At 43.5% G+C, this 25,421-nt stretch overlaps 1 protein-coding gene across 1 annotated transcript in view; it reads right to left on the bottom strand.

Moving 5' to 3' along the window:
- PPP6R3 (protein phosphatase 6 regulatory subunit 3) overlaps positions 1-25,421 on the bottom strand; it is a gene marked incomplete in the record, with an annotated part of 489,908 nt that overhangs the window by 80,539 nt on the left and 383,948 nt on the right. Inside the window, 1 exon segment of the mRNA XM_053720450.1 lies at positions 10,340-10,484. Within this exon segment, the coding sequence (XP_053576425.1) occupies positions 10,340-10,484 (145 nt within the window).

Consider the following 25,421-nt stretch of genomic DNA (forward strand, 5'->3'; position numbering starts at 1 on the left):
GATCCCTGTGGATGGGAACATAAAGATACACATCCCTCAAGGCTATGGTCGTCATGGTTTCCATTTTGAATTGCGGTACCCTGAGAAACTTGTTGACACTCTACTTTAGGTCTAGAATAGGACGAAAAGTTCTCTCTTTTTAGGGAACTACGAACAGATTTGAATAGAATCCTAGACCATGTTCCATTACAGGAACTGGAACAATCACTCCCAGGGAAGAAAGGTCCCAAACGCAATTCAGGAATGCCTCTCTTTATCTGGTCTGCAGATAATCTTGAGAGGTGGAACCTGCCCCTTTGAGAAAAAGTTTTGAATTATATTTTGTAACCCTGAGGTACTATGTCCACAGCCCAGGAATCTGGGACATCTCGTATCCATGCTTGATAAAACAGAAAGTCTACCCCCACTTGATCTGATCCCGGATCGGGGCCAACCCTTGATTTAGACCCAGCTGCAGGTTTCTTTGATTGCTTTCCCTTGTTCCAAGACAGATTAGATTTCCAAAAAGACTTGGACTGTTCCTGTTTGGAAGAGGAAGACTTTCGTAACTTCAAAGGAAAGGAACAAAAATTACTCTGATGACCTTTAGGTCTATTCTTCTTGTCCTATGGTAAAAAATACCCTTTTCCACCCGCAATATCAAATTATTTCTGCCAGACCAGGTCCAAATAAGGTCTTACCCTTGTAAGGAAGTGCCAGAAGCTTGGAAGTAACAGCTGACCAAGATTTTAGCCAAAATGCTCTGCGGGCTAGCACAGCTAAGCCAGATATCTTGGCTCCCAGTTTAATAACTTGCATGGTAGCATCAGAAATAAAGGAATTTGCTAGCTTGAGAGCCTTAATCCTGTCTTGGATCTCCTCCAAAGAAGTCTCTACCTGAAGGGAATCAGACAACGCATCGTACCAATAAGATGCCGCACTTGACACAGTGGCAATACAAACTGCAGGTTACCATTGAAGGCCTTGATGAACATACATCTTCAAATAAGCCTCCAGCTTTTTGTCCATTGGATCCTTAAAAGAGCAGCTATCCTCTATCGGGACTCTAGTTCTCTTAGCCAGAGTAGAAATGGCCCCTTCTACTTTAGGCACTGTGCGCCATGAATCTTTAATGGAGTCAGCGACAGGAAACATTTTTTTAAAGATGGGAGACAGGGAAAAAGGTATCCCTGGCGTCTCCCATTCCTGTGAAATAATCTCCGTAGCACGGTCTGGAACAGGAAACGCTTCCACAGAGGAAGGTTCATCATAGTATTTATTAAGTTTACTAGACTTCTTTTGGTTGACGACAGGAGTAACGGAGTCGTCCAAAGTAGCCAAAACCTCCTTTAACAATACACGAAAGTGTTCAAGCTTAAAACTGAAGGTTACTACTTCAGCATCAGATGAAGGAATTATACTGTTCAAATCAGATTTCGCCCTTTAGAAGCTATCAACATATCCTCCTCATCAGACTTATGAGGGAGGGCAACCTGAGTAGCAGGAGATGGGACAGAACCCTTACTATCTGAATCTCTAATTTTCCTCTTGCATTTTTCCTTTAACATAAGGAAAGCAGATATCGCTGAAGATACCACTGAAGATACATGTGCAGCAATTTCTGCAGGCAAATAAACTCCTCCAGGAAAATGAGAGGAACCGCAGTGCACTGCATGTGACACCATTGAGGCTTGGGACGTTTGAGGAGAAAGCTGTGGCATTGCCTGAACAGCATCATCCTGGGAGACATAAGGCTCAGAGGGCAACAATCTATTTTTATTCTCAAGAGTTGTAGTTAAGCATGCAGAACAGAATTGCATGGGCAAAACAATTTGCGCCTCAAGGCACAGCAAGCATTTAGAAAACAGAATTTATGCTTACCTGATAAATTACTTTCTCTTGCGGTGTATCCAGTCCACGGATTCATCCTTTACTTGTGGGATATTCTCATTCCCTACAGGAAGTGGCAAAGAGAGCACACAGCAAAGCTGTCCATATAGCTCCCCCTCTAGCTCCACCCCCCAGTCATTCAACCAAAGGTTAGGAAGAAAAAGAAGAAACCATAGGGTGCAGTGGTGACTGTAGTTTAAACAAAAATTTTTTTACCTGACTTAAATGCCAGGGCGGGCCGTGGACTGGATACACCGCAAGAGAAAGTAATTTATCAGGTAAGCATAAATTCTGTTTTCTCTTGCAAGGTGTATCCAGTCCACGGATTCATTGTTGTTACTTGTGGGATACCAATACCAAAGCTTTAGGACACGGATGAAGGGAGGGAACAAGTCAGGTAACCTAAACGGAAGGCACCACTGCTTGCAAAACCTCTCTCCCAAAAATAGCCTCAGAAGAAGCAAAAGTATCGAATTTGTAAAATTTGGCAAAAGTATGCAGTGAAGACCAAGTCGCTGCCTTACAAATCTGTTCAACAGAAGCCTCATTTTTGAAAGCCCATGTGGAAGCCACTGCTCTGGTAGAATGAGCAGTAATTCTTTCAGGTGGCTGCTGGCCAGCAGTCTCATAGGCCAAACGGATGATGCTTTTCAGCCAAAAGGAAAGAGAGGTAGCTGTAGCCATTAGACCTCTCCGTTTACCAGAATAAACAACAAACAATGAAGATGTTTGACGGAAATCTTTAGTTGCTTGTAAGTAGAACTTTAAAGCACGAACCACATCAAGATTGTGTAACAGACGTTCCTTCTTTGATGAAGGATTAGGACACAGAGAAGGAACAACAATCTCTTGATTGATATTCTTATTAGAAACAACCTTAGGAAGAAACCCAGGTTTGGTACGCAAAACTACCTTATCTGCGTGGAACACCAGGTAAGGTGAATCACACTGTAAGGCAGATAATTCTGAAACTCTTCTAGCAGAAGAGATAGCTATCAAAAACAAAACTTTCCAAGATAACAACTTAATGTCTATGGAATGTAAAGGTTCAAACGGAACCCCTTGAAGAACTGAAAGAACTAGATTCAAACTCCACGGCAGAGCCACAGGTTTATAGACAGACTTGATTCTGACTAAAGCCTGAGCAAACGCTTGAACGTCTGGTACCTCTGCCAGACGCTTGTGTAACAGGATAGACAAAGCAGATATTTGTCCCTTTAAGGAACTAGCTGACAATCCTTTCTCCCATCCTTCTTGGAGAAAAGACAATATCCTGGGAATCTTAATCTTACTCCATGAGTAACCCTTGGATTCACACCAACAAAGATATTTCCGCCATATCTTATGGTAGATTTTCCTGGTGACAGGCTTTCTAGCCTGAATCAGAGTATCTATAACTGACTCAGAGAACCCACGCTTTGATAGAATTAAGCGTTCAATCTCCAAGCAGTCAGACATAGAGAAACTAAATTTGGATGCTTGAACGGACCCTGTATCAGAAAATCCTGCCTCATTGGCCATGTCCATGGTGGGACAGATGACATGTCCACTAGGTCTGCATACCAAGTCCTGCGTAGCCACGCAGGCGCTATCAGAATCACCGAAGCCTTCTCCTGCTTGATTCTGGCAACCAGACGCGGGAGGAGAGGAAACGGTGGAAAAACATAAGCCAGACTGAAGGACCAAGGCGCTGCTAGAGCATCTATCAATACCGCCTTGGGATCCCGGGACCTGGACCCGTAGAGAGGAAGTTTGGTGTTCTGACGGGACACCATCAGATCCAACTCTGGAGTGCCCCAAAGCTGAGCAAATGCCTCCGGGTGGAGTTCCCACTCCCCCAGGTGAAAAGTCTGACGACTTAAAAAATCCGCCTCCCAGTTGTCTACTCCTGGGATGTGAATTGCTGAGAGATGGCAGGAGTGATCCTCCGCCCACCTGATTTTTTTTGTTACTTCCGTCATTGCTAGGGAACTCTTTGTTCCCCCCTGATGATTGACGTAAGCTACAGTCGTGATGTTGTCCGACTGAAATCTGATGAATTTGGCCGGAGCTAGTTGAGGCCATGCCTGAAGAGCGTTGAATATCGCCCTCATTTCCAGAATGTTTATTGGGAGAAGAGTTTCTTCCCAAGACCATAAGCCCTGAGCTTTCAGAGAGTCCCAGACCGCACCCCAGCCTAACAGACTGGCGTCGGTCGTTACAATGATCCACTCTGGTCTGCGGAAACATATTCCCTGAGACAGGTGATCCTGAGACAACCACCAGAGAAGAGAATCTCTGGTCTCCTGGTCCAACTGAATTTGAGGAGACAAATCTGCATAATCCCCATTCCACTGTTTGAGCATGCATAGTTGCAGTGGTCTGAGGTGTATCCGAGCAAAAGGGACTATGTCCATTGCCGCTACCATTAGTCCGATTGTCTCCTTGCACTGAGCTACAGATGGCCGAGGAATGGAATGAAGAGCTCGGCAAGTAATTAACAGTTTTAACTTTCTGACCTCCGTCAGAAATATTTTCATTTCTACCGAGTCTATCAGGGTTCCTAGGAATGGAACTCTTGTGAGGGGGGAGAGAGAACTCTTTTTTACGGTCACCTTCCACCCGTGAGACCTCAGAAAGGCCAATACGATCTCCGTGTGAGACTTGGTTCTTTGGAAAGTCGACGCCTGAATTAAGATGTCGTCTAAGTAAGGCGCCACTGCTATGCCCCGTGGTCTTAGAACCGCCAGGAGGGACCCTAGCACCTTTGTGAAAATTCTGGGAGCAGTGGCCAACCCGAAAGGAAGAGCCACAAACTGATAATGCTTGTCCAGAAAGGCGAACCTGAGAAACTGGTGATCTTTGTGGATAGGAATATGCAGATACGCATCCTTTAGATCCACGGTAGTCATATATTGACCCTCCTGGATCATTGGTAAGATTGTCCGAATGGTCTCCATCTCGAATGATGGTACTCTGAGGAATTTGTTTAGAATTTTGAGATCCAGGATTGGTCTGAAAGTTCCTTCTTTTTTGGGAACCACAAACAGGTTTGAGTAAAACCCCAGTCCTTGTTCTGCAATTGGAACTGGGTGGATCACTCCCATTGTAAGTAGATCTTCTACACAGCGTAAAAACGCCTCTTTCTTTGTCTGATCTGTAGACAGACGAGATATGTGGAACCTTCCCCTTGGAGGAGAGTCCTTGAATTCTAGAAGGTATCCCTGGGCTACAATCTCTAATGCCCAAGGATCGTGTACATCTCTTGCCCAGGCCTGAGCGAAGAGAGAGAGTCTGCCCCATACTAGATTCGGTCCCGGATCAGGGGCTACCCCTTCATGCTGTCTTGGTGGCAGCTGCAGGCTTTTTTGCCTGTTTACCCTTATTCCAGCCCTGGTAAGGTTTCCAAGTTGCCTTGGGCTGTGAAGCGTTACCCTCTTGCTTTGCAGCCGGAGAGGATGAAGCGGGGCCGTTCCTGAAACTGCGAAAGGAACGAAAATTTGCTTTGTTCTTCGTCTTAAAGGGCTTGTCCTGAGGGAGAGCATGGCCTTTACCCCCGGTGATATCTGAAATAATCTCTTTGAATTCAGGCCCGAAGAGGGTCTTTCCTTTGAAAGGAATGTTCAAAAACTTGGATTTAGACGACACATCGGCCGACCAGGACTTTGCCAATAGCGCCCTGCGCGCCAAAATGGCGAAACCTGAATTTTTCGCCGCTAACTTAGCTATTTGGAAAGTGGCGTCAGTGATAAAAGAATTAGCTAGCTTTAGAGCCTTAATTCTATCCATAATTTCCTCATATGAGGTCTCCGTCTGGAGCGAGTCTTCCAGCGCCTCAAACCAGAAAGCAGCTGCAGTAGTTACAGGAATAATGCAGGCAATAGGTTGGAGAAGAAAACCTTGTTGAACAAAAATTTTCTTAAGTAACCCCTCTTATCTATCTTATCTTACCTTATAGATAAGAAGTTAACCTAACTTCTTATCTATGGGGTCTTTAAAAGCACAACTGTCTTCAATTGGTATGGTTGTGCGTTTAGCAAGTGTAGAAATAGCCCCCTCCACCTTAGGGACCGCCTGCCACGAGTCCCGCACAGGGTCAGGTATGGGGAACATTTTCTTAAAAACAGGAGGGGGAGTAAAGGGAACACCTGGTCTATCCCACTCCATAGTAACGATATCCGCAATCCTCTTAGGGACCGGAAACATATCCGCGTAAAGAGGGACCTCTAGGTACTTGTCCATTTTACACAATTTCTCTGGGATCACCAAAGGGTCGCAGTCATCCAGAGTAGCTAATACCTCCCTAAGCAAAACGCGGAGGTGTTCTAGTTTAAATTTAAAAGCCAATGTATCTGAATCTGTCTGAGGAGGAACCCTTCCTGAATCAGAGACTTCTCCCTCAAACATCAAATCCCTCGCTCCCACTTCAGAGCGTTGTGAGGGTATATCGGATACGGCTACCAAAGCATCAGAATGCTCATATAATCTGTTCTTAAAACGGAGCTATCACGCTTTGCGGGTAACACGGGCAGTTTAGATAAGAAGGCTGTAAGAGAATTATCCATGACTGCCGAAAAAGTCTTGTAATGTAAAAGAGTTAGACGCACTAGAGGTACTAGGCGTCGCTTGCGCGGGCGTAACTGGTTGTGACACTTGGGGAGAGGCAGACGGGCTACCCTCGTTACCTTCAGTCTGAGAATCATCTTGGGCCACATTTTTAAGTGCAACAATATGATCTTTAAAGTGTATAGACATATCAGTACAAGTGGGACACATTCTGAGAGGGGGTTCCACCATGGCTTCTAAACACATAGAACAAGGATTTTCCTTGGTGTCAGACATGTTTAATAGACTAGTAATATATACAAGCAGGCTTGGAAACCACTTTAATCAAATAAAAAACACAATTTGGAAAAAAAACTTTACTGTGCCTTAAGAGATAAAAAGCACACAATTTTACAAAACAGTGAAAAATGCAGCAATTCTCCTGAAATTTTGACAGTATGTACCTAAAGCCTTAATAAGATTGCACTTTAAGTTTCAAAGCGATTAACCTCTTAATGCCCAAACCGGAGCAGCCTAAAGCCAACACCAGTTAAAAATAGTACAGCACCTTGCCACAGCCTTGCTGTGGCCCTACCTGCCCTTAGGGATCAGATTTGGGGGAATATAGCTTCTATAAGGCCCTCAAACAGCAGCAGGACCCTCCATGTGAAGCAGCATGAACTTCTCTGCAATTCTAACTGCGCATCTGAGGCGCAAAATTAGGCCCCTCCCACTATACTCCGGAGTTGTGAGGCCTAGTAAATAACTCTTAAGTGACTAAAAACCAGCCATGTGGGTAATAACCCCAGAAAGAACCCCAAAAGGACTTTCAAAGTGTCTACAAACTATATTTTTCTTGAATAAACAATCGATTGCCCTGAATCAGTGTCAACCAGCATAATTAGCCCTGTTATGTAAGCATTCAATTCCTTACTAAGTCTGTGAACATAGCTTACCCTCCCCTCATGGAGATATTGTCAGTCTCTTCTAGCATTATCTCAGTCTTGTCTAGAAATAAATGACTGAACATACCTCATTGCAGATTACCCTGCAAACCGTTCCCCCCCAACTTAAGTTTTCTGGTACTCCTCAGTCCTGTGTGGGAACAGCAGTGGATTTTAGCTACAACATGCTAAAATCATTTTCCTCTCAGCAGAAATCTTCATCACTTTTCTGCTAGAGAGTAAATAGTACAAACCGGAACCATTTAAAATAACAAACTTTTGATTGAAGATAATAAAAACTACAATTCTAACACCACATTCACTTTACCCTCCCGTAGAGAGACCCTAGTGCTTAGAGCCGGCAAAGAGAATGACTGGGGGGTGGAGCTAGAGGGGGAGCTATATGGACAGCTTTGCTGTGTGCTCTCTTTGCCACTTCCTGTAGGGAATGAGAATATCCCACAAGTAAAGGATGAATCCGTGGACTGGATACACCTTGCAAGAGAAAAAGATAACTATATTGCTGAAAAAAAAAATTAATAAACTTATTTCCTTTTATTTAAAAAAATTCTAATACTGTCTCTTTAAAAAGAAAGGCAATTTTCCCCAAGTGTTTAAAAGCGTTACATCCGCAAAGACCTCTGCACAGTTTCTTTACCTCAAAAATGTTGGCGAACTTAATACGCTACCCAAATAAAACTAACAGAGACCTCTACACCTCAGCTTCTACGGAGGTGTTTTACCTGACCTCCGTAACCAAATCTTGGATAGAACAACAGACGAGACAGATCCCCTGCCGACCAAGAGACGCTAGCAATGTGGGAAGGACACATAAATGCGGAAGAGCGGGACACATGACCACCCGCAATACAATTGCGAGCTAGGATTGAAAGCGTGCCAGAAAAAAACACCACAGTAAATCTCTTGCACCAACCACCTTAGGTACAGTTCCCCACAGTTCAAGCTGCACGTCCGAAACAGGGAAAAAGCCTCCATAGCTTGCGCCTTTATTACGGACTTGATCAAAAATAAATGGCACCTTAATATCCCAATGGCCGGGGCACTCACCACCTCCTATGACCCGGACTATTAGAAATCGCTTTCGTCTCCTTCGAACGCAGGTCGAGAAAGAGGAAGTTGCAGAGGCAACACCCGGTAACATGGAGTGCCATGCAGGACCGCCCCTGCACTCAAGAGGACGTGCCAAAAAAAGCCGCCTCAATCTCTCGCTAATTAACTATGTTCCACACTGACGGAGCCTCATCTCACACAAACGCAGTAGAAAAACACAAACAATATTATGCATAATACTACATAATACAGGGTTCAACAGCCCCCTTCTGAGGGTATTACCATAGATTCTATAAAAATAAAAAGGAGCCACAATGTGACCCTGTTTTCTTGCGTTATCAAATATATATATAAATTAAACAATCTTACCAGAATCAACGCCGTGGAACAGGAACACAGCCCTTCAAGTGCGACAGGGTAGTAGCATCGTTCCTGACATGGGCTTGAGAGAAGAAAGCAGGCAACGAAACTCGTCAACGCTGATTGCTAATGGAGCTGTTAAACTGAATTGGCATGGTTACGCAGAAATACTCTCTGGACTCTAACTTTCACCCATGCTCTCACTGAAAGGCTGACAGGACTACTTAAAACTCCAGTCCCATCTCTAAGAGTACTACCCTCCATAAGAGACGACTACGGATCTTCTGACACTTCTCTGCCAACCTCCTGTGACGAAAGGCAAAGAATGACTGGGGGATGAGGGGAGTGGGGGAGGTATTTAAGCCTTTGGCTGGGGTGTCTTTGCCTCCTCCTGGTGGCCAGGTTCTTAATTCCCACAAGTAATGAATGAAGCAGTGGACTCTCCTCCCATTAAGATGGAAAAACAAAAAGGAATACAATGACTTAACAGACCTTTGTTCAGGAACCTTATGATCCTTGTTCAGGTCTAAACAGAAAGAGCATGATCCTGTATCTTGATCAGAGGCCAACTCCTGATCATTTGAAAATACCTCAACATCGGAGGACAAAAATAAGACAAACCAGTGTCTGAAACAAGACTTCAATCTATTTAAAGGGAATGTCTACACCAAAATGTTTATGGTTTAAAAAATATATATAATAAAATTAGAATACTTAACTACCCATTCCCCAGTTTTGCATAACCAACAGTTATATTAATAAACTTTTTACCTCTGCAGAGGCTTAGATACAAGGTTATCACAGAGTGCCCACTTATTTCAGTTCTTTTGACAGACATTCATTTTATCCAGTGATTACTCATAAAAAACTCCACAAAAGTAAGCACAATGTTACCTATATGACACGCATGAATTAGTGTCAAACTGTGAAAAACTGTCAAAATGCACTGAGAAGAGACAGCCTTTAAGGGCTTAGAATTTAGCAGGAGCCTACCTAGGTTTGGCTTTCAACAAAGAATACCAAAAGAACAAAGCAAAATTTGATAAAAGTAAATTAGACATTTGTTTAAAATTGCATTCCCTATCTCCTATGTACCTTTAAATCAGATAAGCTAAATGATGGATTAACAGAAACCAACTTGTTTACTTCAAAACAGATTGAGGACAGATATCCTTAGAAGCAAGAGCAGAATTGGTCTGATTCAATTCTTTACCTTGCTTCTGCAAAGGTAAAGATAAGACTGGTTTACAAGCGAGATGGGAGGGTTTTTAAGGGCTTTTCAAATTTTGGGAATCTTTGCCTCCTCCGAGTGGCCAGGAAGCACAATTTGCAATAAAAACTTGGTTTACAAAATCAAATTTTGGAGGGGTATCACCGGAAATGCAATGCAGAGGTGAGTAAATAGTTTTAATCAAAATAACATTTGTCGAGCCTTTAAACATATACGTGCAGAATGCAAAATAGGTTAATGTGCCTTGACAAGAACCACATGTATGTTACAAAATATGGAGGTTTCTCTTGTATTTTCCCATTTGTTTTAATTATTTGAACTTAACCTTGTGAGAAGTTACCTTTTAAAAACTGCAGTCTCTGTTTTTGCATCCACTGTAAGGCTAAGCGTTTCCTTCATGCTGCCATTCATCACAGTTTCTGTCATTTGATCAGAGTTTTCCACTTCCTCCTCTCCATCAGAGCTTGCATCCATTGCAACAGTAACTAATAAAAACATACATCAATTGCTTTGACCAACTCAAACAGATTCTTTCCTAAAAGAAAACATTTTCACAACATACCACAACATCTGATTTGCCGGCATATTACAGAACAGGTTAGAAGCAATGCTTTGTGTACACTAAACAGATGTATTTAACCACTTAACTAAGGTGGTCCTGTTAAAAATGTTTTCATTTGGAGGACTGGAGAGAAACATTTTAGAAATACTATTACATGAAAAACCTAATTTATGCTTGCCAGATAAATTCCTTTCCTTCCGGATATTGAGAGTCCACGGCTTCATTCCTTACTGTTGGGAAATACAACACCTGGCCACCAGGAGGAGGTAAAGACACCCCAGCCAAAGGCTTAGATATCCCTCCCACTTCCTCATTACCCCAGTCATTCTGCCAAAGCAACAAGGAAAAGTATTAGAAACATTAGGGTATAAATGTTGCCAGAAAAATAAAATAAATAGGGGACCGCCCATAGACAAGAAAAAACGGGAGGGGGCCATGGACTGTCCCAATCTGGAAGGAAAGAAATTCACCTGGTAAGCATAAATTAGGTTTTCCTTCATAAGATAGGGAGAGTTCACAGCTTCATTCCTTACTCTAAGGAAGAGCATGTGAACATGCGCGAAACATGTCAGATAGTTTGAGCTGCTCTTGCTATTTACCATCTACATGTATAAACTCTACTGAAGCACTGGCTACCTGTCCGGACTTTTCTTTTTTTGTTCTCCTGTTGGGAAAACTATACCCAAGCTCCAGAGGACACTGAATAAATAACGGGAGGGAAAAAAAAAAAAAAAATTTATGCTTACCTGATAAATTTATTTCTCTTGTGGTGTATCCAGTCCACGGATTCATCCATTACTTGTGGGATATTCTCCTTCCCAACAGGAAGCTGCAAGAGGATCACCCACAGCAGAGCTGTCTATATAGCTCCTCCCCTGCCACCCCCAGTCATTCGACCGAAGACAAGCAAGAGAAAGGAGATACTATAGGGTGCAGTGGTGACTGTAGTTTAAAAATAAATAACACCTGCCTTAAAATGACAGGGCGGGCCGTGGACTGGATACATCACAAGAGAAATAAATTTATCAGGTAAGCATAAATTTTGTTTTCTCTTGTAAGGTGTATCCAGTCCACGGATTTATCCATTACTTGTGGGATACCAATACCAAAGCTATAGGACACGGATGAAGGGAGGGACAAGGCAGGCGCTTAAACGGAGGGCACCACTGCCTGTAAGACCTTTCTCCCAAAAATAGCCTCCGAGGAAGCAAAAGTATCGAATTTGTAGAATTTAGAAAAGGTATGAAGCGAAGACCAAGTCGCCGCCTTACAAATCTGTTCAACAGAGGCCTCATGTTTAAAAGCCCACGTGGAAGCTACTGCTCTAGTAGAATGAGCTGTAATTCTTTCAGGAGGCTGCTGGCCAGCAGTCTCATAAGCCAAGCTGATTATACTTCTTAGCCAAAAAGAAAGAGAAGTTGCCAAAGCCTTTTGGCCTCTCCTCTGTCCAGAGTAGACAACAAACAAAGCAGATGTTTGACGAAAATCCTTCGTAGCTTGTAAATAAAAGCACGAACCACATCAAGATTGTGTAATAGACGTTCTTTCTTTGAAGAAGGATTAGGACATAGTGAAGAAACAACAATCTCCTGATTGATATTCTTATTAGATACCACCTTAGGAAGAAAACCAGGTTTGGTACGTAAAACTACCTTATCTGCATGGAAAATCAGATAAGGGGAATCACACTGTAAAGCAGATAACTCCGAAACTCTTCGAGCTGAGGAGATAGTTACTAAAAACAGTACTTTCCAAGATAAAAGTTTAATATCTATGGAATGCAAAGATTCAAACGGAACCCCTTGAAGAACTTTAAGAACTAAATTTAAACTCCATGGCGGAGGGACATGTTTAAACACAGGCTTGATTCTAACTAAAGCCTGACAAAACGCCTGAACGTCTGGAACCTCAGCCAGACGTTTGTGCAAAAGAATAGACAGAGCAGAAATCTGTCCCTTTAAGGAACTAGCTAACAATCCCTTCTCCAATCCTTCTTGGAGAAAGGATAATATCCTAGGAATCCTAACCTTACTCCATGAGTAACCCCTGGATTCACACCAATGAAGATATTTACACCATATCTTATGATAGATTTTCCTGGTGACAGGCTTTCGAGCCTGAATTAAGGTATCAATGACCGACTCGGAAAAACCACGCTTTGACTGCTTGGAGATTGAACGCTTGATTTTATCAGACGCAGAGAAATTAGATTTGGATGTTTGAAGGGACCTTGAAGTAGAAGGTCCTGCCTCAGCGGCAAAGTCCATGGTGGAAAGGATGACATGTCCACCAGATCTGCATACCAAGTCCTGCGTGGCCACGCAGGAGCTATCAAAATCACAGAAGCTCTCTCCTGCTTGATCTTGGCAATCAGACGAGGGAGCAGAGGAAATGGTGGAAACACATAAGCCAGGCTGAAGGACCAGGGGGCTGCTAGAGCATCTATTAGCGCTGCCTGGGGATCCCTTGACCTGGACCCTTAACAAGGAAGTTTGGCGTTCTGACGAGACGCCATGAGATCCAGTTCTGGTTTGCCCCATAGTTGTATCAGCTGGGCAAATACCTCCGGATGGAGCTCCCACTCCCCCGGATGAAAAGTCTGCTGACTTAGAAAATCCGCCTCCCAGTTCTCTACTCCTGGGATATGGATAGCTGAGAGATGGCAAGAGTGAACCTCTGCCCATAGAATTATCTTTGAAACCTCCAACATTGCCAGGGGGCTCCTTGTTCCCCCCTGATGGTTGATGTAGGCTACAGTCGTGATGTTGTCCCACTGAAATCTGATGAACCTGACCGCAGCTAGCTGAGGCCAAGCCTGAAGAGCATTGAATATCGCTCTTAGTTCCAGAATGTTTATCGGAAGGAGTGCCTCCTCCTGAGTCCACGAGCCCTGAGCCTTCAGGGAGTTCCAGACTGCACCCCAGCCCAGAAGGCTGGCATCTGTCGTTACTATAGTCCAATCTGGCCTGCGGAAGCTCATCCCCGTGGATAGATGGACCTGACATAGCCACCAGAGAAGAGAATCCCTTCGGACAAATCTGTGTAATCCCCATTCCACTGACTGAGCATGCAAAGTTGCAGCGGTCTGAGATGTAGGCGGGCAAACGGTACTATGTCCATTGCCGCTACCATTAAACCGATTACTTCCATACACTGAGCCACTGAAGGACAAGAAGTGGAATAAAGAACACGGCAAGAGTCTAGAAGTTTTGACAATCTGGCCTTCGTTAGGTAAATCTTCATTTCTACCGAATCTATCAGAGTCCCTAGGAATGAAACTTTTGTTAGAGGTTATAGAGAACTCTTTTCTTCGTTCACCTTCCACCCATGGGACCTCAGAAATGCCAGAACAATGTTCGTATGGGACCTGGCGATTTGAAAAGTCGACCCCTGTATCAGAATGTCGTCTAAGTAAGGGGCTACTGCTATACCCCGCGGCCTTAGGACCGCTAGGAGGGACCCTAGAACCTTTGTAAAGATTCTTGGTGCAGTGGCCAACCCGAAGGGAAGAGCCACAAACTGGTAGTGCCTGTCTAGAAAGGCAAACCTGAGAAAACGATGATGATCTTTGTGTATCGGGATGTGAAGATAAGCATCCTTTAAGTCTACGGTAGTCATATATTGACCCTCCTGGATCATAGGAAGGATGGTTCAAATAGTCTCCATCTTGAAGGATGGGACTCTGAGAAATTTGTTTAAGATCTTGAGATCTAAGATTGGTCTGAATGTTCCCTCTTTCTTGGGAACTACAAACAGATTTGAATAGAAGCCCTGCCCCTGTTCCTCCTGCGGAACTGGGTGGATCAATCCCATAACTAGGAGGTCTTGAACACAATGTAAGAATGCCTCTCTCTTTATCTGGTTTGCAGATAAATGTGAGAGATGAAATCTCCCTTTTGGGGGAGAGGTTTTGAATTCCAGAAGATAACCCTTGGACACAATTTCCAATGCCCAGGGATCCTGGACATCTCTTGCCCAAGCCTGGGCGAAGAGAGAGAGTCTGCCCCCTACTAGATCCGTTTCCGGATCGGAGGCTGCTCCTTCATGCTGTCTTAGAGGCAGCAGCAGGCTTTTTGTTCCAAGCCTGGTTAAGTCTCCAGACCGGCTTAGACTGGGCAAAAGTTCCCTCTTGTTTTGTGTTAGAGTAAGTTGAAGCTGCGCCACTCTTGAAGTTTCGAAAGGGCCGAAAACTAGACTGTTTGGTCCTTAATTTGTTGGACCTGTCTTGAGGAAGGGCGTGACCTTTTCCTCCAGTGGTGTCAGAAATGATCTCCTTCAGTCCAGGCCCGAATAGGGTCTGTCCTTTGAAGGGAATGTTGAGAAGTTTAGACTTTGAAGTCACGTCAGTTGACCAGGATTTAAGCCATAGCGCCCTACGCGCCTGAATAGCAAAACCTGAATTTTTAGCCGTTAGCTTGGTTAAATGAACAACGGCGTCAGAAACGAATGAATTGGATAGCTTAAGGGCCTTAAGCTTGTCAATAATATCTTCCAACGGAGTTTCAACCTGTAGAGCCTCCTCTAGAGACTCAAACCAGAAAGCCGCAGCAGCAGTGACTGGGGCAATGCATGCAAGAGGCTGGAGAATAAAACCTTGTTGAATAAAAATTTTCTTAAGGTAACCCTCTAATTTTTTATCCATTGGATCTAGAAAAGCACAACTGTCCTCGACAGGGATAGTGGTACGCTTAGCTAGAGTAGAAACTGCTCCCTCCACCTTAGGGACCGTCTGCCATAAGTCCCGTGTAGCGGCGTCTATAGGGAACATCTTTTTAAAAACAGGAGGGGGAGAGAATGGTACACCTGGTCTATCCCATTCGTTAGTAATAATTTCAGAAAACCTCTTAGGGATTGGAAAAACATCACTGTAAGTAGGTACTGCATAGTATTTATCCAATCTACATAATTTCTCTGGGACTACAATAGCGTCACAGTCGTCCAGAGTTGCTAAGACCTCCCTGAGCAATATGCGGAGGTGTTCAAGCTTAAATTTAAATGTAGACATATCAGAATCAGGTTGAAGTATCTTCCCTGAATCAGAAAAAACACCCATAGATTGAAGCTCCCCTGCTTCAGCTTCAGTACATTGTGAGGGTGTATCAGACATAGCCACTAAAGCGTCAGAGCTCTGTATTTATTCTAGTCCCAGAGCTGTCTCGCTTTCCTTGCAATCCTGGCAGTTTAGATAATACCTCTGTAAGGGTATGATTCATAACTGCCGCCATATCTTGTAAGGTATATGCAATGGGCGTGCTAGATGTAATTGGCGTCCCCTGAGCGGGAGTTATAGGATCTGACACGTGGGGAGAGTTAGATGGCATAACTTCCTCCTTGTCAATTTCTTCTGGTGATACATTTTTTAAAGCCAGAATATGGTCTTTGTAATCTATAGTAAAATCAGTGCATTTGGTACACATTCTAAGAGGGGGTCCAACAATGGCTTCTAAACATAATGAACAATGAGTTTCCTCTATGTCAGACATGCTTAAACAGACTAGTAATGAGACCAGCAAGCTTGGAAAACACTTTAATAACTGTGAACAAGCAAAAAATAAAAACTGTACTGTGCCTTTAAGAGGAAAAAAAAAAACAATCACAAACTGCAAAACAGTGAAAAAAGCAGTAAATTCTACGAAATTTTTACAGTGTGTATAATAGACTGAAATAGCATTGCACCCACTTGCAAATGGATGATTAACCCCTTAGTTTCAAAACCGGATCAAAAAAACGATATAGCCGTTTTTAACAGTCACAACCAACTGCCACAGCTCTACTGTGGCTCCTACCTGCCCATAAGATGACTTTGGAAGGCACAAAATCCCTGTAGAGGGGTCCTATATGTCAGGGGACTCCTTCAGGGAAGCTGGATGTCTCAAGCTGCAAAAACTACTGCGCAATTAAGGCGCGAAAATAGGCCCCTCCCAACATGTACTCACAGTGAGAGGGCCTTAAAAAACTATCCCTAGGCAAAATCTAGCCAGCCATGTGGAAAAACTGAGGCCCAGAATAAAGTTTTATCACCATTTGTAGTAAACGTTTATATACATCAAGCAAACGTTATAGCTATTAAGTAATGAGAGTAAATAACAAAAATATTACCCTTTACAGCAAGCATGATACCAGTCGTTATTAAATCACTGTAATCAGGCTTACCTTAAATAAATCAGGTACTGTCAGCATTTTCTAGCTTATCATCTCTCTAGAAAAATTTAAAACTGCACATACCTCAGAGCACGAAACCCATGCACGCTATTCCCCCAGCTGAAGTTACCCATCTCTTCAGTTATGTGTGAGAACAGCAGTGGACCTTAGTTACAAACTGCTAAAATCATCAAAAAACTTCAGGCAGACTCTTCTTCACCTTTCTGCCTGAAGTCAAAATAGTACAACTCCGGTACCATTTGAAAATAATAAACTTTTGATTGAAGATAAACTACATTAATTCACCACATCTCTCTAGCTACTTCCCTTGTCGAGAGCTGCAAGAGAATGACTGGGGGTGGCAGTTAGGGGAGGAGCTATATAGACCGCTCTGCTGTGGGTGATCCTCTTGCAGCTTCCTGTTGGGAAGGAGAATATCCCACAAGTAATGGATGAATCCGTGGACTGGATATACCTTACAAGAGAAAAGGAGGACCCTATTCTGAGGGCACCACAGCCTGCAAAACTTTTCTCCCAAAAGCTGTAAAATTTTGAAAAAGTATGTAAGCAGGACCAGGTAGCCGCCTTACAAATCTGATCCATTGAGGCCTCGTTCTTAAAGGCCCAACAGGAAGCCACTGCGCTAGAAAAGAAAAAAGATAGGGAAGTCGAAGTAGCCTTCTATCCCTTACACTTCCCCGAATAGACAACAAAGAGGAAGATGGTCTATACTCCTTAGTAGCCTGAAGATAGAACTTCAAGGCGCGAACCACATCCAAATTGTGAAGTAAGCGTTCCGTCGATGAAGGATTAGAACACAAGGAAGAAACCACAATCTCCTGATTGATGTTGCGATCTGACACAACCTTAGGAAGAAAACCTAATTTAGTACATAAAACTGCCTCATCTGCATGAAGAAAATCAGATAAGGGGGGCTCACATTGCAAAGCAGAGATCTCAGAAACTCTGCACGCAGAGGTAATAGCCAATAAAAAGAGAACCTTCCAAGATAATTTAATGTCAACGGAATGCAGGGGCTCAAACGGAACCTGTTGCAAAACCCAAAGAACTAGATTTAGGCTCCAAGGAGGAGCCCCAGATCGAAACAAAGGACTGCACGTCTGGAAGCTCAGCGAGTCTGTTGTGCAATAAAACGGACAGGGACGAAATCTGTCCCCTCAGGGAACTAGCAGAAAGGCCCTTCTCCAGGCCACCCTGGAGAAAAGATAAGACCCTGGCAACCTTAACTCTGTGCCAGGAAAACCCATGCTCTTCACAACAGAATAAGTAGGTCCTCCACACCTTGTGGTAGATACGCCGAGTAACTGGTTTACGAGCTTGAATAAGAGTATCAATGACACTCTGAGAAACCTCTCTTGGCTAAGACTAAGCGTTCAATCTCCACGCAGTCAGCCTTAGAGAAAATAGATTTTGATGAACAAATGGACCTTGTATCAGCAGGTCTCTGCGACAAGGTAACTTCCACGGAAGAGATGAGGACATCCCCACTAGATCCACGTCCTTCGCGGCCACGATGGAACAGTCAGGATTACTGATACCTGCTCCTGCTAGATGCGGGCCACCACTCGAGGAAGAAGCGGTAATGGAGGAAAAAAGAAATGTTTGAACCTCCAGGGCACTGCTAGTGCATCTATTAGATCAGCTTGGGAATCCCTTGACCCGTACCAAGAAAGGTTGGTATTGAGACAGGACACCATGAGATCTATCTCCGGCGTTCCCTACATGCTGCATACCGCTGTAAACACCTTGGGATGAGACCATTCCCTTGGATGGAAGGATTGCCTGCTGAGAAAATCCGCCTCCCAGTTGTCCAGACCCAGAATGTGGATCGCTGACAGTGAACAGCTGTGGGCCTTCGCCCACTCCAGAATCTGAGATACTTCCTTCATTGCCAAGGAACTTTTTGTTCCCCCCCGATGGTTGATGTAAGCCACCAAGGTTATATTGTCTGATTGGAATCTGATAAACTGGGACGAACCCAGAAGCGGCCAAGCCAAATATTGATTGGGAGGGAGGAGTACTCCTGAGTCCACAACCCCTGTGCCTTCCTGGCACCCCAAACAGCTCCCCATCCGCAAAGGCTTGCATTTGTAGTCACAATCTCCCAGGATGGTCTTAAGAAGCAGGTCCTTCAGGACCGATCTGGACACCAAGAGAGCGATTCTCTTGACTTGTTGTCCAGAGAGATCTGTTGAGACAGATCTGAATGATCGCCGTTCCACTGCCTCAGCACGCACAGTTGTAAAGGTATGAGATGGAACCAGGCAAAATGAATGATGTCCATGCAGGACACCATGGGACCAATCGCCTCCATGCAATGAGCCACAGAGGGAATCAAGGAGGTCCGAAGGGCAAGACATGCCTAAGTTAGCTTGCAATGTCTCTGGTCTGTTAGACTCCATATCCATGAGGATATTTCTATTATAGTACCCAGGAATTCCACCCTGGTACTTGGGATAAGAACTATTTTCCAAGTTAATCCTCCATCCATGTGATCGAAGACTGAGAAAGGACTCTGAGAATTCTTCTGCAAGACGAAAGGATGGTGCTTGCACCAGAATATCGTCCAAGTATGGGGCTACTGCAATACCCTGAATTCTGGCAACGGCTAGAAGAGCTCCCAGAACCTTCATAAAGATTATTGGAGCAGTAGCTAGGCCAAACGGAAGGGCAATGAACTGGAAGTGATGGTCCAGAAATGCAAACCTCAGGAACTGAAAGTGTTCCTTGTGGATTGGAACATGAAGGTAAGCGTCCTTCAGATCTATAGTGGTCATAAACTGGCCTTCTTGAATTAAAGAAAGGATGGACCTTATCGTCTCCATCTTGAAGGAAGGGACACTAAGAAATGTAAGCACTTTAGGTCCAGAATTGGGCAGAAAGTACCCTCCTTTGGGACCACAAAAAAGGTGTGAAAAAACCCCCAAACTTCTTTCTTCGATAGGCACCGGAACAACAGCTCCTAAGGAGGATAGATCCTGAACGCACCCTAAAAAGACATCCCTCTTTTCTGGTAGACAGATTCGAGAGAAGGAATCTGCCCCTTGGCGGATGAGATTTGAAGCCTCTCTTATCCCTGAGATACCACCTCTAGGACCCATGGAACCTGTACGTCCTTGAACCAGGCGTCTGAAAAAAAAAAAGACACTCTGCCCCCTACACGATCCAATCCTGGATCGGGGGCCGCCCCGTCATGCCGATTTATTTTTGGTGGGCTTCTTGTGCTGCTTGGATTTATTCCAGGACTGAGCCGGCTTCCAAGTACTCTTGGGTTGCTCGGGCTTGGAGGAGGATTGTTGTTGTTGGGATTTGTCAGAACAAAACGAAAATCAGAAGATTGTTGTCGCTTAGACTTTTTGTTCTTATCTTGCGGTAGGAAGGCACCCTTGCCTCCGGTAACCGTAGAAATAAAATCTATCCCTTGAAGGGAAGAGAAAGGAGCCTGGACTTAGAAGTCATATCCGCAGACCAAAACTTCAACCAGAGCGCCCGGCAGGCTAGGACCACAAAGTCAGAGGGCTTTGTATTTAGGCGAATAATTTGCAGGTTCGCATCACAGATAAAAGAATTAGCAATTCTCAGAGTTTTCATTCTTCCTTGAATATCCTTGAGGGGAGACTCCACCTCAATCAGTTTCGACAAAGTCGCACCATTAGGTAGCCACTTCGGCAACCGCAGCATACGCCGGAAAGGTTTCCATTTTCTTATCCATCGGCTCTCTTTACAAAGTAGTAGGTTTAGCAAGCGCAGCGATAGCACCATCCACCTTAGGAATGGAGCTCCACAAATCCAGTTGAGAGTCCAGAAGCGGGAACAACTTTTTAAAAGTAGACGAGGGGGAAAAGGAAGAACCAATTCTTTCCCATTCATTCTTAATAATGTTCACCATCTTAACAAGCACAGGAAAAGTCAAAAGGAACTTTCCAGTCTTCGTAAACTCTAACTTAGGTCATAGGTTCTTCAAGCAGCGCGGCCTCTGGAACCTCTAACGTAGACAGAACATCCTTTAATAAAAAACGCAAGTGCTCAATTTTAAAGCTAAAGGACGGTTCCTCCGCAGCAGGAGGCTAAGACGCTAAGGACTCTGACCCAGAAAGTTTACACTCTACAGAGGTTAACTCATCGGAATAACTGCGACTTTTAATATTTAAATCCGATAAATATTTTAGATGACTCTGGGTCAGGAGAGCTATGTTAGAGCGAGGTAATGCACTGAGGGTCGCAGACACCACCGTTTATAACTGCGCGGCAAAGTCCGCAGGAAGAAGGCCCTCTCCGGATGGAGGATTAGATGTGCTACGAGGAACTGCATGTGGAGTGGATAATGTAGGAAGGGTAGTAATCTCACGGGACGCCAAGTCCTGAGAGGTAGACGGATCAGCGGGACTAAGCCTTAGCAGGCTTGTCTCCCCTTCTTAGACTTTATAATGGTGTTAAAGCATGTGGAACATAATTGAGTGGGCGGGAAAAACACGGCCTCCTCCCAATATAAACAGGTTGACATGTTAGAAGGTACTCCTTCTGTACTAAATCATGAGTCCTCCATAGCTCAGGTTATACCCACAGAAGGACACCAATAAAAACGTTTTTATTATAGAAAACTGCACCTTTATACTCCGAATGGGTGGGGCACTCACCACCTCCCTGACCCACAGTTAACAGAGGAAATGCTCTCCTCAGGTTAAAGTCCTAGCCGGAATGGAGGAAATGAACATAGACCACACCAGGACACATGGACTGCAAGACAGTACTTCCCCTGTTATTACAAGTACAGCAGTTTCACTTTTGTTTTTTAAAGTGAAACCGGTTTGTTCCAGCCAAAAACACAGTCTATCAGCCCAGGAAAAACTAAATTTATGCTTACCCGATAAATTTCTTTGACAAGGTGAGTCCACAGATCATCATTTAATTACTGTTGGGAATATCACTCCTGGCCAGGAGGAGGCAAAGAGCACCACAGCAAAGCTGTTATGTATCACTTCCCTACCCACAATCCCCAGTCATTCGACAAAGGGAAAGGAGAGAAAGGAAATAAAACAAGGTGCAGAGGTGCCTGAGATTTACATACCAAAAGACTGTCTGAAAAAAACAGGGCGGGACGTGGACAGGTAAGCATAGATTTTGTTTTCTTTCTAATGACATGGTGAGTCCACGGATCATCATTAATTACTGTTGGGAATCAATACCCAAGCTAGAGGACACAGATAAGGGAGGGATAAGACAGATAACCTAATAAGAAGGCACCACTGCTTGAAGAACCTTTCCCAAAAGAAACCTCAGCCGAGGCAAAAGAAAAAACATCTTGAAAGACCTGAAAGGTTTACCACCATCACCCAAAGACGGGTCTGAACCCAGGACCTTCTTCTTGCAAGCCCAGTGAGATAGCCAATAAAACAACGTAACATTCAACTCTATAGAATTTAGGAAAATTGTATAAAGAAGATCAAATCACAGCCTTACAGATCTGAACTACAGAGGCCTCATTCTTGAAGGCCCACGAAAAGACACCACCCTGGTGGAAAGAGCTGAAATTCTCTCAGGAGGCTGTTGTCCAGCAATCTCATATGCCAAATGAAAACACTTCTCAGAGAGAGCGAGAAAAGTATCAGAAGCTTTCTAACCCCTACTTTTAACAAAAAAACAACAACCCAACAATGCAGAAGACTAATGAAGATCCTTGTAGCCTGCAGATAAAATTTAAGAGCCCGCACAATATTGAAGTTGTGCAAAAACGTTCCTTATGAAAAAGATTAAGACAGAGAGAAGGAACAGCAAATTCCTGATTAAAATTCCTGTCCCATTAGGAAGAAAACAACTTGGTACATATAACTACCTTATCTGCAAGAAATATGATATAAGAAGAATCACAATGCAAGGATGAAACCTCAGAAATAACAATAAGAAACCAAAAATGTTCAAGATACCAACTTAATATCTATGGAATGCATAGTCTCAAACGGGGCCTGGAGAAAAACATAATTTATGTAAGAACTTACCTGATAAATTCATTTCTTTCATATTAGCAAGAGTCCATGAGCTAGTGACGTATGGGATATACATTCCTACCAGGAGGGGCAAAGTTTCCCAAACCTCAAAATGCCTATAAATACACCCCTCACAACACCCACAGATCAGTTTAACGAATAGCCAAGAAGTGGGGTGATAAGAAAAAGTGCGAAAGCATAAAAAATAAGGAATTGGAATAATTGTGCTTTATACAAAAAAATCATAACCACCACAAAAAAGGGCGGGCCTCATGGACTCTTGCTAATATGAAAGAAATGAATTTATCAGGTAAGTTCTTACATAAATTATGTTTTCTTTCATGTAATTAGCAAGAGTCCATGAGCTAGTGACGTATGGGATAATGACTACCCAAGATGTGGATCTTCCACGCAAGAGTCACTAGAGAGGGAGGGATAAAATAAAGACAGTCAATTCCGCTGAAAATAATCCACACCCAAAATAAAGTTTAATATTAAAAATATAAGCAGAAGATTCAAACTGAAACAGCTGCCTGAAGTACTTTTCTACCAAAAACAGCTTCAGAAGAAGAAAACACATCAAAATGGTAGAATTTAGTAAAAGTATGCAAAGAAGACCAAGTTGCTGCTTTGCAAATCTGATCAACCGAAGCTTCATTCCTAAACGCCCAGGAAGTAGAAACTGACCTAGTAGAATGAGCTGTAATCCTCTGAGGCGGAGTTTTACCCGACTCAACATAGGCATGATGAATTAAAGATTTCAACCAAGATGCCAAAGAAATGGCAGAAGCTTTCAGGCCTTTTCTAGAACCAGAAAAGATGACAAATAGACTAGAAGTCTTTCGGAAAGTCTTAGTAGCTTCAACATAATATTTCAAAGCTCTAACAACATCCAAAGAATGCAATGATTTCTCCTTAGAATTGTTAGGATTAGGGCATAATGAAGGAACCACAATTTCTCTACTAATGTTGTTGGAATTCACAACCTTAGGTAAAAATTTAAAAGAAGTTTGCAACACCGCCTTATCCTGATGAAAAATCAGAAAAGGAGACTCACAAGAAAGAGCAGACAATTCAGAGACTCTTCTGGCAGAAGAGATGGCCAAAAGGAACAAAACTTTCCAAGAAAGTAATTTAATGTCCAATGAATGCATAGGTTCAAACGGAGGAGCTTGAAGAGCCCCCAGAACCAAATTCAAACTCCAAGGAGGAGAAATTGACTTAATGACAGGTTTTATACGAACCAAGGCTTGTACAAAACAATGAATATCAGGAAGATTAGCAATCTTTCTGTGAAAAAGAACAGAAAGAGCAGAGATTTGACCTTTCAAGGAACTTGCGGACAAACCTTTATCTAAACCATCCTGAAGAAACTGTAAAATTCTCGGAATTCTAAAAGAATGCCAGGAAAAATGATGAGAAAGACACCAAGAAATATAAGTCTTCCAGACTCTATAATATATCTCTCTAGATACAGATTTACGAGCCTGTAACATAGTATTAATCACAGAGTCAGAGAAACCTCTTTGACCAAGAATCAAGCGTTCAATCTCCATGCCTTTAAATTTAAGGATTTGAGATCCTGATGGAAAAAAGGACCTTGCGACAGAAGGTCTGGTCTTAACGGAAGAGTCCATGGTTGGCAAGAGGCCATCCGGACAAGATCCGCATACCAAAACCTGTGAGGCCATGCTGGAGCTACCAGCAGAACAAACGAGCATTCCTTCAGAATCTTGGAGATAACTCTTGGAAGAAGAACTAGAGGCGGAAAGATATAGGCAGGATGATACTTCCAAGGAAGTGATAATGCATCCACTGCCTCCACCTGAGGATCCTGGGATCTGGACAGATACCTGGGAAGTTTCTTGTTTAGATGAGAAGCCATCAGATCTATTTCTGGAAGTTCCCACATTTGAACAATCTGAAGAAATACCTCTGGGTGAAGAGACCATTCGCCCGGATGCAACGTTTGGCGACTGAGATAATCCGCTTCCCAATTGTCTATACCTGGAATATGAACCGCAGAGATTAGACAGGAGCTGGATTCCGCCCAAACCAGAATTCGAGATACTTCTTTCATAGCCAGAGGACTGTGAGTCCCTCCTTGATGATTGATGTATGCCACAGTTGTGACATTGTCTGTCTGAAAACAAATGAACGATTCTCTCTTCAGAAGAGGCCAAGACTGAAGAGCTCTGAAAATTGCACGGAGTTCCAAAATATTGATCGGTAATCTCACCTCCTGAGATTCCCAAACCCCTTGTGCCGTCAGAGACCCCCACACAGCTCCCCAACCTGTAAGACTTGCATCTGTTGAAATTACAGTCCAGGTCGGAAGAACAAAAGAAGCCCCCTGAACTAAACGATGGTGATCTGTCCACCTCGTCAGAGAGTGTCGTACAATCGGTTTTAAAGATATTAATTGAGATATCTTTGTGTAATCCCTGCACCATTGGTTCAGCATAGAGAGCTGAAGAGGTCGCATGTGAAAACGAGCAAAGGGGATCGCGTCCGATGCAGCAGTCATAAGACCTAGAATTTCCATGCATAAGGCTACCGAAGGGAATGATTGTGACTGAAGGTTTCGACAAGCTGAAATCAATTTTAGACGTCTCTTGTCTGTCAAAGACAGAGTCATGGACACTGAATCTATCTGGAAACCCAAAAAGGTTACCCTTGTCTGAGGAATCAATGAACTTTTTAGTGTATTGATC

This window comes from Bombina bombina, chromosome 7 (assembly GCF_027579735.1).
Source record: "Bombina bombina isolate aBomBom1 chromosome 7, aBomBom1.pri, whole genome shotgun sequence".
NCBI lineage: Eukaryota > Metazoa > Chordata > Amphibia > Anura > Bombinatoridae > Bombina > Bombina bombina.